This window comes from Protopterus annectens, chromosome 1.part2 (genome assembly GCF_019279795.1).
Source record: "Protopterus annectens isolate FY-2018-M chromosome 1.part2, PAN1.0, whole genome shotgun sequence".
NCBI lineage: Eukaryota > Metazoa > Chordata > Ceratodontiformes > Protopteridae > Protopterus > Protopterus annectens.
In genome coordinates, this window is record NC_056727.1 from 555,366,379 (window position 1) to 555,382,932 (window position 16,554).

The 16,554-nt window shown below is 44.2% G+C and overlaps 1 protein-coding gene across 3 annotated transcripts in view; it reads right to left on the reverse strand.

Moving 5' to 3' along the window:
* The window catches only part of ATL2 (atlastin GTPase 2), a 1,083,407-nt gene that overhangs the window by 937,182 nt on the left and 129,671 nt on the right, over positions 1-16,554 (reverse strand). For all 3 annotated transcript variants that reach the window (XM_044057663.1, XM_044057671.1, XM_044057677.1), the window contains exon 2: positions 14,415-14,468. In XM_044057663.1, coding sequence (XP_043913598.1) covers positions 14,415-14,468 — 54 coding nt within the window. The remainder of the gene's footprint in view (positions 1-14,414; positions 14,469-16,554) is intronic.

The following is a 16,554-nucleotide window of genomic DNA, read 5'->3' on the forward strand; positions in this document are numbered from 1 at the left end:
GAGGGGAATAAAGATAAGACAAGAAAACATTGCAATTAATGTAAGTAGAAGCACAAGTTGTAACATGTCTTAAGGATAATCTTAATTTTAGGTTAGGTAATGCCCACTGGTGCAGCTCTTGATTTGGGACTTTTCCTAAGAGGAAGGTTAAACCATTACTTGGAAATGTACATAGTTGTGTGTCTGTTTAAAAAAAAAAAAAAGTCTTGTAAAATGCATTACAGGTTGAAATGGAGATGAAAGGAAACTGTACAAAGCATCAACCTGCCAAACATTAGTGGGCATATACAACACAAGAGCGGATAATAGACCTTTAAAAAAGCTGTCATACACAATAGATGGGAATAACTACTAATACATATAATAATGTCTTATCTATATTATTTTAGAATGGGAATGGCCTCACTGGCATAAGACAAAAAAAAAAAAAAAAAAGAGAGTACTGATTTTATTAAGAAATGCAAAACTGCAAATAGCAATACTATAGGAGATGCACTTTGAAAGAAGTGGGCATGTGAATTTGATTAATTATTTCAGGATGGACATTAAGCATAATATTAGGGACAAAGAAAAGTGAAGTACTTGCACTCATTTCTAGAGAAACCTCAACAGTGACAGAAGAGGGGGAAAGATAAATAGAAGTTATGTTCTTACCATAACGTTCCATGTTAGTTGTCTTCTTCTCGCCTTCTTCTTGCTGGATGGGTTCGGAGCCGACCTCGGCTCCGACTCGGCCACTCTAAAAGCTCGAGAGTTGGTTCCACCGGCTCGAGGCTCCCCTTATATCCCACAATGCTAGGCGAGAGTTACCTCAGATCTCGTTTGTAAGCTAACCCAGCTTATATCAATAACAGTATAACTGTAAATAGAATCCACCTCTAACAGCAGGAAGAAAAGGGTGACCTACATCCTGAAATAAGAAATATGCACAATAGCATATGACTAAGAAAGAGGTGGTAGAAAGAGAGGTCACGATCACAACTCCTCTAGGTCTGTCCAGGCCAGGGGGAAGGAGGGTGGACGAAGAAGAAGGCGAGAAGAAGACAACTAACATGGAACGTTATGGTAAGAACATAACTTCTATATGTTAAGTTGTCTATCTCGCCTTCATTCTTGCTGGATGGGACCGCCCCTAGCACCTTGTCCTGGGTGGCCTAACGGAACAGACTCCTGAGAACAGTGGAACCAAAATTAGCTCTATGCCTAGAAGCTAAATCCAACTTATAATGGGAAATAAAAGTGTGAGGAGTAGCCCAAGTAGCCGCTGCACAAATGGTGTCAATAGGCAGTCTGTCTTGGAAGGCTAAAGAAGTAGCCAAAGCTCTGGTGGAATGGGCTTTAGGTTTATTAGGCAGTTTTTGGTGTCTAATCTCATAAACAAGGGTAATCAGAGACGTTAGCCATCTGGATAATGATACCTTTGAAACTGGAAGTCCTTTTCTGCTTTCCGCATAGGAGACAAACAGCTGATCAGATTTTCTGAATTGTTTCGTCCTGTCCAAGTAGTACCTTAATTGACGAACATCCAGGCAGTGTAATTTTTGTTCAGACCTATTTGAATACTCTGGGAAAAAGACAGGGAGGTCAATGCTTTGGTTTAGATTTGATGTTGAAACCACCTTAGGCAAAAAGGACGGGTTAGTTCGTAAGGAAACTCTGTCCTTATGGAACAAAAGATAAGGAGAACGACAACTGAGTGCTTGAAGTTCTGAAATTCTTCTAGCTGATGTGATAGCCACCAGAAAGAGAGTTTTCCATGATAATAATTTCAAGGAACATGAAGCTGCAGGTTCGAAGGGGAAAGAATCAAAGAAGCAAGAACTAAATTTAGGTCCCAAGGAGAAGGAGGATTTCTTATAGGAGGTCTGAGAAGAAAAACTCCTTTCAAAAAGGCTTTGCAAAGTTTGTGGGACATTAGGGCAGATTCAGAAATGCCCACATGAAAATTAGAAATAGCTGCCAATTGAACCTTAAGAGTAGATGGAGATGAACCTGCATGGAAGAGTTCAGCTAGAAAATCAAGGACTAGTTGGATGGAAGCGGTGAAAGGATCTATGTCCTTTCCTTGTGCCCAATATGAGAAGCGATTCCACTTACTCAAATAAATCTTTCGAGTGGAAGATTTATGGGAAGCTATCAATATATCTCTAACCGAGTGAGATAATTGAGGAAGCCTGGCTACGGCTGGAACTGGAGGAACCAAGCAGTGAGGTTCAGAGAGGGAGGAGCGATGAAACTGACCCGACTGGTGGATCAAAAGATCTGGAACTAGGTCCAGATGCCACGGTCGCTCAAGAGAAACGATGTAGAAAGGGGAACCACACTTGTCGAGGCCAGTAAGGAGCAATGAGGATCAATGAGGCCTTCTGAGCGATAGCTTTCTGTATTACTTGAGAGATCAGAGGGAAAGGAGGAAATGCATACAGAAGTCCCCGGGGCCAAACTTGGACTAGAGCGTCTCTGCTGGGTTGGCCTGGTAAAGGGAATAGTGTGAAGTATTCTCTGCACTTGCTGTTTTGGGGAGTAGCAAAAAGATCGCAGCAAGGCTGACCCCACTTGAGAAATATCTCTCTCACTACAGAGTCTTTCAGAGACCACTCGTGAGGCATGAGTATAGCTCTGCTCAACTTGTCCGCAATGTGATTGGACTTCCGGGATGTGCGTTGCTATCAGAAAAGGGTGAGAAGACATCGCCCATTGCGACAGTGAGAGTGCTTCACGACAGAGGGGGTAAGATCTGGTTCCGCCTTGTTTGTTGATGTACCACACTACAGACATATTGTCTGTCTGGATTGCAATCGTTCCCAAGGGAAGAGAGTCTTGAAGGGCTTGCAACGCTAAAAGCACTGCTCTCATCTCCAGAACATTTATGTGCAAGTGGCATTCGCTTGGTTGCCATGTGCCCTGGACTGTCCTGCCCTGATAATGCCCCCACCCGATCAGGGAGGCATCCGTTGTCAGAGTAGCAACCGGAGGAGGTGGAACAAATGGTCTTCCGACAGGAGCTGGGGAAGACATCCACCACATGAGATGCTTTTTGCACGCTTGCGTGATCATAATGGTGTGAGACATTGGAAGTTCCTGGTATGACCATTGAGAAAAAAGCATCCACTGAAGGATCCGCATGTGGTATCTGGCCAATGGGAGGAGAGGTATGGCCGCTGCCATGATTCCCAACACCTTTAGAACTAACCTGACTTTGGCTCTGTTGTTGTTGAGAAGAAGTGACACCAATTTGTGAATGTCTGATATCCTTTGGTTTGTTAGCGTTGCAGACATGTTTATAGTATCTAAATTTGCGCCTATGTAGGTAATAGTACGACAAGGCGACAAAACAGACTTTTCGCAATTTATTGAAATACCCAGTTTTTGACAAACGCGAAAAGTATAATCTCTGGCCATCAGAAGGAGATGCTTGGTGGGAGCTGTGAGAAGCCAGTCGTCCAAATATGGAAACACCTGGAATCCTTGTCTCAGGTGAGAAGCTACCACTGCCATGCATTTGGTAAACACCGGGGCAGTGGTGAGACCAAAGGGCAGGGCCCTGAATTGAAAATGACTGGTTCCCAGCCTGAAGCGGAGGAATCTTCTGGAGCGTCTGTTCATTTTTATGTGATAGTACGCATCCTGAAGGTCTATAGAGCACATCCAGTTTCCTTTTCCCAATAGGGGAAGAATGGATTGCAGCGTGACCATCCGAAATCTTGTTTTCTTGACTGATCTGTTCAAGATACTGAGATCCAAAATTGGTCTCCAGTCCCCTGTTTTCTTTGGAACTAAAAAGAACCTTGAGTAGATTCCGGATCCTTGTTGGTCTGCTGATACTGGCTGAATTGCTCTTTTTGCAAGCAGTTTTGAAATTTCCAAAGCTGCTATATCCCTTTGAGCGGGTGGAACATCTGGAAGGGATTTTTTGACTGATTTGGAAAGCGAAGAAAGGGGATAGAATAGCCTTCGAAATGATGGACTGTACCCATTTGTCTTGAGTCAGGGATAGCCAGGCTTCTGGGTACAGTGACAATCTTCCCCGACTGCCTCGAAGATGGGCAGTCGGGCAACACCTCAGGGATGCTGAAAGGGCTTGTCAGGAAAGGCTTCCCGATTGCCCTGGTTCTGCGGACCCCCTGCCCCTAGGGCGGCGTCTACCATTGTTATTCCCACCTCTGCCTCTGGTAGGAAAAGCGACTCTGTCGTCAGGCGAAGTCCCTTGAGATTGTTTACGGAACCACATCTTTCCACCCTTCTGGCCTTTGGGGTAAGGCCTAGAAGGAGTCGAAAACGGACTCCGGCAGAAAGGGTCTTGCCATCAGTCTCGCACCTAGTCAGGGTTTCTTTCACTTGAGGACCAAAAGAGATGATCCATCAAAGGGGAGTTCGTGAAAGACGTCTTGAAAGGTTCCGCAAAGTTGCATAGCCGCATCCAGGCGTGCCTACGTAAGGCTACCCTGTTCCTCGGCTCTGCTCGCTCCATCGGCCGCATAAGAGAGGAGGCGCATGGAGGAGTTGGAAATGGAATTAAGGATAGCCAGCTGCGTGTTCATTTTCTCTTGAAACCCGCAGCTGTAGGGTCCTTCAACATTTCACTCGCTTCCTTGATCAAGTCCCTTTGAAGACGAGTGAAATGGCACAGGTAATTCAGCGACGCATGGTAAATGTCGCTGAGGAGAACATCCGCTTCCGTACCTATCCATGGACCTAGATTCCTTGTTAGGTGGATGGACAGGCACTGAAGGATCAGCCAGTTCCTTCTTTGTGGCGGCAGCTACCACCATAGCATCCACAGAAACTCCTTTTGATAAAAATTGCTTGTCTGATGGAGCTGTGATGAATTTGGAGGGTCTCCTGGGAGTGGGGTCCACTGAATCAGGAGCCGTCCATGCCTTCTTAGCAACCACCTGCATGAGGGGGTCGAAGGGGGACACCCAGGAGGTGGAAGGACGAGAGCCAAACGCCTCAAGATACACAGATTCTTCCTCCGAAGGGTTGAGGGCTGGCCAATTTCGCCTCTGTTTAAGGATCTCCAGAATGTCTGCAAATGAGACATCTTCAGAAGGGAATGGGGAACCCTCAGAATCATCCAGATCTGTGTCCGGCGTGATAGACTCAGGTGAGTCAATGTGCTTCCTCTTGCACTTCCTCTTCCGAGGGGCTCTTCTGCCAAATCAGGAGAGGCCTCGAAGAGGATGAAATCCCAAAGGGGCTCCTGAGGAGCTGGCTCTCTGCGGTCCGGGATGAGGGAGTGAGTCGACTTACCCTGAGGCAGCATAGAGGGAGGGGCTGACGGAGCCGACTGTGGAGTAGAGCCAGGCTCTAACACACTCCGCATGACCTCGAATGCACCCCTGTCAGGCAGAGCCAGAGGTCCCCGCTCCGAGGAGCTAAGGACCCCCTCGGCACCGACAGTGATGGCTCCGAGGCCGATGTCGGAGCCGAACTCACCAGCGCCGAAGCACCGAGAGGGAGAGGGGGGTCGGACAAGGGTCCGATGCCACTCACCCCCTCGGAGCCGACGAGGGAGGTCAGGCGCCGAGATTCCTCCACGGAAGAAAACGGCAGCGGAGCCGAAGACAATTGTCTCGGCTCCGAAGTGACCACAGTCTCGGTTCCGACACGACCCGGCTCCGAACTCAAGAGTCGAAGGAGGAAAGAGTTGATGGACCGGGGCCGGCACCGACTGATGAGTCGGGCTCTGAAGCATCTGGGCTAGTGAGTCGGGCTCTGAAGCATCTGGGCTAGTGCCTCGGACTTAAGTAGTCGACTCACCACCCTCTGAAGGTCATGATCGGAAAGCCTCGATGACCTAGAGGAATGAGACCTTTGGCTCCGTTCAGACAGCAGGGGAGATCCTGGAGCCGAATGAACGGAGCCAAGAGAAGGTGACCTAGACCTCTTTCTGGTTGTCGGCTCCGAAGATCTTGTCGGAGCCGACACGGGTACCTCGATAACCTCGGCTCCGGCCGGAGCCGAGGAAGCCACAGAAACTGTGGACTGAGTCTTATCGGCTCCAGCCGGAGCCGATAAAGGCAAGGTTGAACAACCTGAGGTCTCGGCTCAGAAGCCGGAGCCGAAGACCTCGATGCCTTAGAGGGCTTCCCTGTTGAAACTGACAGGGAATCCTCTGGTTTTAACAAGCCTCTCAGAATCAACTTGTTTTTTCTCTCCTGCAGGACCCTGGGGCTGAAGCCATGGCACACAGCACAGGAGTCCTGCAGGTGCAAAGGCCCCAGACAATAGACACAAGAAGTGTGAGCGTCTGTCAGAGACATTTTCTGACAGCACGCATCACACTTCTTGAATCCAGAGACCTTTGCTTCCTTTGACATTTTCCTAACTGACAGGTGTACACTAACACACACCCAAACACACAGTTATACCCTGTCAGAAAAAATTATTAATAACAATTTTAGTAAAATACTAATAATTAAGCACAAAAAAGTTAAAGTAACTACACAAACACACCCTAGGGAAGGGAAGGCCAAAGGCCCAAGGGAAGAACCAACGGTTCTTTTAATAAGAAAACGGGGAAAAAATAGGGTCGGGGATAAAGATCTATATCCTACACTAATTTAGGAAGAATAAAGTTAAAAGGGGAAAAAAGAGTAACTTTTTGTATAAAAAGCTAACACTCACCAGGAACCGGTAGAAGCAACCAACCTCGAAGCTGTAGCGGCAAACGAGATCTGAGGTAACTCTCGCCTAGCATTGTGGGATATAAGGGGAGCCTCGAGCCGGTGGAACCAACTCTCGAGCTTTTAGAGTGGCCGAGTCGGAGCCGAGGTCGGCTCCGAACCCATCCAGCAAGAATGAAGGCGAGATAGACAACTTAACATCAGTAGATTAGTATTGTGGTTACTGGCAAGAAAGGAGGAATACTACAGCATGCGTTTATACTCCACTTAAAACTGCTGATATGAAACTATAAATACATGCCAGTGTATTCCTCCTCCCTTGCCAGCAACCACTGACTGACTACTATAAATCTGCCATTTATTATGCTGGCATGTATTTATATTCCACCTAAAACTGCTATTATGGAGGTTAAGGAAACTAGAAAAATAATCAGCTTTCAGCAGGGAATATATAGGTGAGGACTGGACATGATTTCAACAGTGAGGTTATATCAGAGGGACCTAGAAGGGAAAATACAACAAGAGTATAGATTACTGAAGAAGTTTATGAAATTTGGTATAGTAGTAGAAAGTACAGATGTGTACACTTACCATAAATGTAGATGTTAGAGTGTATGCACTGTTGCAGTCTTTACATTTGGGTAATCTGCTGGCAGATTGCCCTCAGTCGGCCTGAATAACAAAGTCTTGGGTCCTGCGTCAGTTTCCGTCTCCTCTTCCATGACGTCAGGGGTGTAAAGCATGCAGCCGATGCCATTTTAATTAGTTTTCTTGCCCCATATGTCAGGTGCCCCCCAAATGGGAAGCAAATATATATAAACTGTAAATATATAAATGCAGCTTACAAACAAACATTTACCTTCAACTAAAATCAAATACACCACAAAGGCTTTTGAGTATAGTGAAGGAAAGAAAAGGTATAGAATGGGGGATGGCAGGTGGGTAACCCAGACTGCAACAGTGAATATACTAGGACATCTACATTTATGTTACGTGTACACAACTGTACTATGTTCTTCGTGTTTCACTGTTGCAGTCATTACATTTGGGTAGAATCCCAAAGCTATGGATGGGAGGATGGAGCTAAACAGCATTAGGAGCAGCTATAATGCCCTGCAGGACTGCAGTGGCAAAGCCTGCCCTGGATTTAGAGAAGAGAGGTAAATGATAATGCGTTGTGAACAGAGCTCCAAGTAGCAGCGTCTAGAATGTCTTTGGTTGGGACCGCTCTGAGAAAAGTTGCGGAGGTAGATGCAGTACTGGTGGAATGGGATCTGATCCCCTTGGGCACAGGTTTACCATGGTGCAAATAGCGGAAACGAATGCAGTGACTTATCCATTTAGAAATAGTCTGCTTTGATATAGCCTTCCCCTCTGATCCTGCAGCAAATGCTACCAGTAGTTGCTTAGACTTTCTTAGAGATTTTGTCCTGTTTAAATAGAATCTTGGTGGTCTGTGTACATCCAATGAATGCAGAATCAGCTCCCCCTTGTTCTGCGGATTTGGGAAAAATGTTGGCAGGTGAATGGTCTGGTTAAGAGCCACACTGGATACTACCTTGGGCATAAAAGAAGGATTGGTCCCGAGGGCCACCCTATCCCGGTATATATAATGAAAGGCTCCACTGTTATGTGAGCCTGTAGTTCTGAAACCCTTCTTGATGAAGTGACTGCCAAAAGAAAAGTGGTCTTCCAAGATAGACATTTTATATCCACAGTAGCTACTGGTTCAAAAGTAGGCAGGGTGAGTTTTTCCAGCACAAAATTGAGGTCCCATGCAGGAATTGGTGTTCTCCTGCGAGGCCTTAAATTTTTGGCCCCTCTGAGATGCTGTTTAAGAAGTGGATGAGAAAAAGAGGGGAGGCTCTGTGTTGTAATGAGCCGAGATGGCAGGGGTATGGATTTTTATTGAAGAAAACGATAGGCCCTTGTCAAGCATCTCAGTTAAGTATTGTAAAATCTGAGGAATATTGGGCTTTGCTGTGTCTATTCCTTGTGCTTGGTTCCAAGCACAGAATCTCTTCCATTTGTCAGCATAAGATTTTCTAGCACTAGGCCTTTTGGCTTTCAAAATGACATCCATCACAGGTTTACTGAGAGATGTGGTTTGAATAATTAGTTGATTAGCCATGCTGCAAGATTCAGAGTTCGGAGCGGTGTGTGCAGAATTTTATAGTTCTGCCGAGACAGTAGACGAGGTGTTTGAGGCAAGTACCACGGAGGAAGGTGTGACATATTCCTTAGAAGTGGGTACCAGTGCTGGCAAGCCTAGTCCAGAGCAATTAGGATCATTTTTGGTTTTTCCTGTCTGACTTTTAGTAAGACCTTGGATACTAGAGGCAGAGGGGGGAAAAGGCATAGACTGATAGGTTTTCCCAGCTGAAGGATAGAGCATCCACTTTCCATGCTTTTTTGTGATGAGTTCTTGTGCAGAATTTGTCCAACTGATAGATCTATTTGCCTCTTCCCAAAACTATGTCTGGGCTCCCCCATTTCTGTGTTAACATACTGAAGATTTGTGGATCCAGTTTTCATTCGTGCAGGTCCATAAGGTTTCTGCTTAGGTCGTCTGCCAGAGTATTCTGCTTTCTTGGCAGGAATTGAGCTTGAAGATGTATTTGGTAAGTCAAGGCTGTGTTCCACAAGGCCATGGCTAGTCTGCAAAGGGGGTAGGAATGTGTACCCCCCTGCTCGCTTATGTACCACATAACTGTGGTGTTGTCCATCTTTAATCGGTAACTGTCCTGGATGAAGCAAGTCCTTGAAGGCTGTCAGAGCATTCTGAACAGCTACAATTTCTTTCTGGTTGATAAGCAGATGCATTTGGCTTGGGCTCCATTTGCCCTGAATGCATCTCCCTGCCAGGTGGGCCCCCCCAAGCATACTCTGATGCGTCTGTAGCTAGGGTTTGGGTGGCAGGGGGTAGAGTGAAGGACAGCCCCTTGTTTTGGCGACATGTCTCTGCCCAAAGAAACTCCTGTTGCAGGCAGGGAATGAGAGGAATCCTTGTTTCCAGGCTGTGATAATGTTGACTCCATAAACATTTTAAGTACCACTGAAGTTTCCTCATATGCAGTCTCGCATATGGAATTAGTAGAATGCAGGATGCCATGAACCCCAAAGCCTGCAGAATTGGTCTTGCAGATAACTGGGTTTTTGTTGCCATTTGAAGTATGTTGCCAACTGCCTTTGTCTGGTGTGAAGTAAGCCATCTGCACAGTTGTATTCAAGCTTGCACCCAAGAATGCAATTATTTGAGAGGGTACCAGTTATCCATGAGGGACATGATATATTTCTGGGCCTCTGCCCACTGGTTTTGTGGCAGATCTGGCCATCTATTTGGAATTGGCAAAGTATGGAAATGAAATATGTACCCCTGGGATACTATGTTTAATACCCACTTCTCCTGGGAAATTAACTGCCAATTTTGAACATGAAGTGCTAGTTGCCCCCCCCAAGGGGGCTGCCAAAAGATAAGTGCTTGGAGATGGTAGAGGGAAGTTACTGAGACTGCTTACTGTAGGGTTGTGCTTTGTTTCCTCCAGATTTGGAGGTGGAGGCACCCCACTGCTTTGACCTGTAAGAACCCTGTGATTGATATCTGGAGCCTTTTGGAGTGCCTGGGTTTGCCCTGAGTGGCTCTGTTGGACACAGGAAAGGACCAATTTTTAGTAGGCCAGTGCATACTGAACCTGGGTGGCTGCACTTGCAAGAAATCTTTTACAGTTTGCATAGATTTAGCTTTGTCTTCCATTTTCTTTAAAACCTCTTCTGCCTTATTACCAAACAGAGTATCATGCTGCAAAGCAACATCCAACAATTTAGCTTTAACATGATCAGGCAGGTTTTGCTCCTTGAGCCAGGCATGCCTTCTAATCACAGATCCAGTAACGGCGGCCCTACAAGAGGCCTCCAAGGAATCAAAACCGCATTGCAAAGTATACTTTCCAACCTGTTCTGCTGAATGCAATAAATCCTGTATTTTCCACACAATCAGAAATCATCATTTCCTGTTTCAGTAAGCCCATAACATGCTGTTGATATTTAAGCATATGAAATTGGCAGTTTAAAGCCCTGATTTCCAAGGTTGCAGACGTATAAACCTTCTTACCCCATCTATCCAGCGCCCTGGAATCTCTATCAGAAGGGGTACGATTTTTGGCTGTAGAAGCCTCAACACCCTTGGGACCCTGAGAAATAGTCTCAGGATCAGCAGCAGGATTTCTGAAAAGAAATTTGTAGGAGTCGGGAACCCTGTAATATCTTGTCTGGCTTACTAGGAGCCGGAGGCAGGGAATCAGGAGCCATGCTGGATTCAGAGAACACATCATCAACAATGTCTAATACAGGAGGTATTGCCAAAGGCCTATGCTGAGGAAGAAGGAAATCCCCAAGCCTCTGACTCAGAGAAGTCCTGACTCTGCCAATGAAAATGTTCCCTTAAAGTATGTCTCTCCGAAAGTGTAATCCTCAGGAGGAGATTAAGATGGGATGGATTCCTCTGCATCAGAATCCTCAAAAGGTGGAATAGAAAATTCCTGATCAGAAGAAATGGAAACCCGATCTGAAGATTCATAATCAGTACCTTGCCTAAGCCTCTTAGCAGTTTGTGTGGGTGTGTGTGTGTGTGTGTGTGTGTGTGTGTGTGTGTGTGTGGGGGGGGGGGGGGTTGGGATCTCCTGATCAAGGTAATTAAATCCTCAGCCATTTTGATAATCTGTTTTTTAGGCATAGGGGCCTGAGCATGTGGCTCATGCATCAGTTTTTTAGACAAAGAAGTTGTTTTTGACCCTGTTTTTGTTGCTGGCTTCGGTTTAATGTAAAAATGTTGAGGCCTGAAAACACCCTCAGAAGCTGGTGCCTGCTCAGCAGCTCTGGACCCATCCACGAAAGAGACATCCGCGGGTTCCATACTTAGCGAATCTCGCGGCATACTGGGCTCCGAATGTGTCTTTGTAGAGGCCTGCGACTCAAAAGTAGCGGTTATCAGGGGCTGCAAAAGCACCTCAGAGTACTGGCGACTGGCTTTGGAGAAGCTTAGTCTGTTTTGGACCTCGACAGTCTGTCTTTTTCCTTGCGTTTTTTGTGAACTCTGGTAGTCTGATTGCTAACTGACATTACAGGGTAGTTAATTACCGAACCCAAATATTTAGAAGCAAAAATATACAGAAGCTTAATAGTGCGTTGGTTAAATTTAGGACAAAACAGACAGCAAGGCACGTTGTGATCAGGGCCTAGGCAAGGAATACAGTACAAATGAAAATCCTTAGGAGGTATTTGCTTCCCACAAGTAATGCAATTTTTAACTTTTACTGACATCGGTAAAGAGCAAGAAAAAGTTTCCCCAACGGGGTACTTGGCTTTAGTTTGAAGACTTCGGTTCTGAAACTCTACTACGAAAATTTCAGGAGTTGGCCGACTGGCATTTGCGAACTGCTTCGGGCACCACACAGCAAGAAAGACAGATTAAAAATAATGTCAGCTGCATGTTTTATACCCCGACGTCATGGAAGAGGAGACTGCAACCGACGCAGGACCCAAGGCTTTGTTATTCAGACCAACTGAGGGCAACCTGCCAGGAGATTACCCAAACGTAATGATGGCAACAGTGAAACACAAAGAACATCTCACAGAATTTACATATTCTCCAAGGCACAATAACTGGGCTAGACTACATAGAAATTATACTTTACGGGAAAGCGTGCATTTAACTGAAAGCTATGACACATCCAATAAATGTTATGGATCATAAGCAAATAATAACCAAGATAAAAATTAAGGCTAATGAAGTAAACAATGAGAAACACCAGCACTTCCCCACCTACCTATTAAAAAGGGAAGAATTTAAGGTCATTATTTGAGAGCTATTAGGGAAGACAAATTTCTTCAGCAGTTATAGCTATTGAGTAGAATAGAAGGAAAGCAGAGAAGCAGACTTCAATTCTTTCCACAAGCCAATGACAAATGTTGGAGGTATGATGTGGAAGAAAGAGGTAACTGGGAACAAGTTTTGGGGGGTGTAAAGAACTGGCAGGCTATAGAAATTCCATACAGAGTACTCTGTCAGAAATACTGCGTGAGCAAATGGGTACAACTAAGGAAATTACTTTTTGAATTAGGATACAGGATCTAAACTGCCTAGATAAAGTAAGGCCTTGTTAATTTATTTACTTAATTTATTTAAATATTTCCCAGGAAATTCCAACTGGACATAGACCCTTTTTCATCGGAGGCCTTTGGTGATAAGCTTCACAGAATAAATAAGCATCAGAGTACATGAAGAACTGAATATACATACAATAGCAAATACGTACTGCACTTAACATTAGCTATACATACAATATGAAACATAGCAATGAACACATATACCAATATCGTAATAAAAGGTAGGATGTATATACAGATAATACTAAGCTCAAAACAGATACTGTTCTAAACTCATATACCCAAATCTTGCATACAAATATTGCACTAAACTCAAACAGATACAAAGCAGATGCTCCACATGAAGATGGAACAAGCTAAAAGTGCTAATGGAATAGAAGGAGTACAGGAGTAAGAGAGGAGACTGACTGAGAAGTACACGTAGTACTGACAGGAAGTCAAGTGCAAGTCAGTTGGATATGTATTTGGAGTTGAGATGAAGTGAGGTAGTTAAGCATGTTAAAACAGGTCTGAGAGATTGAGTGAAGAGGGGAGAGTAAAGGGTGAGCCAGAGCCTACAGAGGATTCTGGTGTCTGCCAACAAATGTAATTACTAGAAAATGGAAATCAAAAGTACAAATCAACTATATTTGAAATAATGAATACTGTAACAGAGATAAAAAAAACTGGAAGTGTAACCTTTAGAAAAGGGTAGGAGTAAATTACATAGAAAAAAAAGGAAATTGTGGGAATAATGCATGCAGAATAATGTTTTGATGAAGGAGTGAGGTTTAAGGAAAGGCAGGAATTAAGCAACTTATGTAATGTTGGATTGATGTTAATTGTACAAAGGAATGTATGTGATGCATAATGTTTAACTGTGAACATGTTAACATGTTTTGTTTTCCTTTTATGGAAATGCTATGTTTGTCTATGTCTTAAATCACAGACAGTTCAGTTAAAGTGTTTAAAAAAAAATCTGCTTCGCCGACTCATGCAGAGAGAGAGCGAGACTTTTGTGAATGCACTAGGACCACCTGTTTGACGATGCTCATCTTAGCTCCATTAGGGAGCATGTAGTCACATTTCCTGTAGTTCTTGCCCTCACAAAGAAAACAGTGGTGGCTGGACTAGTTAAACAATTCAAAAAACAACTTCAGGAGGAAATAAAGCTTAGTCCAAGGCCAACAGTAAGCATAAAAAATTTATTTTTCTGCAATAAAAATGAAGGTGAGTCAATGGAATGTGAAAAATGCACAACAAAGCAGCAATTGCAGACTTAAGGATATCACAAAAAATACTCCAAAGTATTTTGCAGAAAACCAGAGCTCAGCAAACAGCTAGTCATATAATCCAAAAAGAACTGGAGGCGGCCATACAGGTAAAAAAAAGCTTGGACTAAATCTCAACAGCTTCCACATGCTTATTGTATGACTCTGAGAAAGCCACTTTCTTGTGCTTCTGTCTACTGTTTTCCAGAAGGTTCTCCCAAATATTACAAAAGAAACAAGTCTGACAAACTGCCAGTCAGCCATACTTCACTGCCTCTCTTCTTATTAAATGCCACCAAACAATACATTAACTTTACTGGAAAGGTTAGCTTTGATCCAACTTAACTGTTATACTGCAAGCAAATCATACCTTCATGCAAATGAGGCAAAGTCGTAGTCTGGAAGCCAGAATAGCCAGAGTTACCTGCATGAATAAAAACAAAATTAAAATAATTAGTTACTGAAGTGGTTTGAGAATTTTGTATAAACACTTCAGAGAACTGAACTTATATCAACTTTGTTAGGTAGGTAAGGGAACTGGTCATTAGACCCTTTTCAGATGCAACTTGGGCCACAGGATAAAAACTGTAAATAAACATTCGTAAGACTAGAAATACTCAACAAGATAAAAGCACATATGAAAAAGTGAAACAACATACCTAACACGGTAGATCTAGGAAGCATTTGAACAATACAGCATACAGACACCAAACTATGTAAATGTTGTAGAGCTATAGTCAAACGGTTTCAGAGCGGTCATGTTCAGCTGTTCCTAAAATCTGCCAGCAAGTGTGAAAACTAAGCAAAACTATTCATAAACACAAACCCTCAAGTAATCAAGATAATTACCAATGTAAACTTTCCAACTGCTGTAAAATACAGTGCTACACCAGCTCTACTGATAGGAAGAAAAAGCTTTTACTATAGTCCAGATAACCAGAGTTCTGCTACCAGCTTAAGCATCTTCGAGCTGGCCTGGGAGAGAAAAGGAATGACGAGTCTGTCTGTACATTGCTCTTCAGAGGAATGTCATGATATGCTGGAGTGGGTAGGCTATTCTTGTGGCCCTGGTACAGACTGAAATTGTGGGTTAGGTGAGTGGGGCAGTTCTTTGGTAGCATCACAGTCCTGAGGACAGGGATGGGACATTTTGGGACCACACTAACACTCACTGGCCAATCCAGAAGTGGCAGGTAAGGGGGGATTCATGTAACTTATCAAAAGCATCTGCAAGCAGCACCGGTGGTGGCCAGGATCCCAGTCTTGCAGCACTTATTACCAGTGAAAGAGGCACTGGTGATCACAGCCCAGAGGGATTAAACACTTGGGTGAAGTTACACTACTGTGGTACTGCCGATTAGGGGAAGAGGGCAAAATAGAATTCTCAGACAGCGAAGGACTAAACAATCCTTGCATACAGAACAATGGTCACCTTATGATTAGCCACCTCTAGTAATCAAGTCTAGTGATGGTGCTCGGGTCAGTTCTTCTGAAGATACTGCACTAAGGCAAAGTACACAAGGCAAACCAATCAGGACAACAGAAACACGAGCAAAACTGTACATTAGTCAGTGAAGAACTCTAAGCAGAGAGAGGATGAAATATAATTACTGCTACAGTGATGTTTTCATTGGAGAAAAAGAAGTTATGCACTCACCATAACATTCCATCTGCATTGTTCTTCATTTGTCTTCAACCTGTGGGTATACGCACCAACATCTGTGCCAAGCAGGCCATATCCATGCTACGGTGCTGAAACTGAGCTTCTCCCCTTCACATATGTCCCTCCTCTCCGTCACTACCTCAGACAGAGTTTGCCTGACAAATAGATTCCTGACCCAAACACCAAGTAACACCATGACAGTCTACCACCTCTAGGAGAGGAAATATATAGAGAGAACAGAGTCTCTTCTGCTAGGCCAAGCACTCATGGAAATGGGGAAGGAAGGTCAAAGACAAATGAAGAAAAATGCAAATGGAATGTTATGGTGGGTACATAACTTATCTGACATTGTTGTCTTCATTTGATCTTCAACCTGTGGGAAAATTCCCAGCTATTCGAGCCATGGGTGGCCCTAAGGAAGGATGTTTTGGAAGCTGAAGAAACTCTGCTCAGATGAAATATCCACTTTGTAATGGGATATGAAGGTCCAAGACCTAGCCCATGTAACTAATGCGCATATATAAATCAACTGGAACCTTGGAAGAGAAGTCTGATAAAGTAGACAGTCCTGGTTGAGTGTGCCTTCACTGAAGAAGAAAGTTATACCACGCTTCTTATAAAATAAAAGTGATGCACTTCGCAATCCAGTTAGCAATAGTTACCTTGGAAATTGTCATATTCTAAGTCCAGATTGGGAATACCCAACAGCGGACTGGGCTTCCTGAAAGATTTGGTTCTGTCTAGACAAAAACGGAGCTGCCCATGTGCATCAAGCATGTGCAACTGCTACTCTCCTTTATTTTTAAACTCTGGGAAGAAAACAAAAAGATGAATGACCTGATTTAAA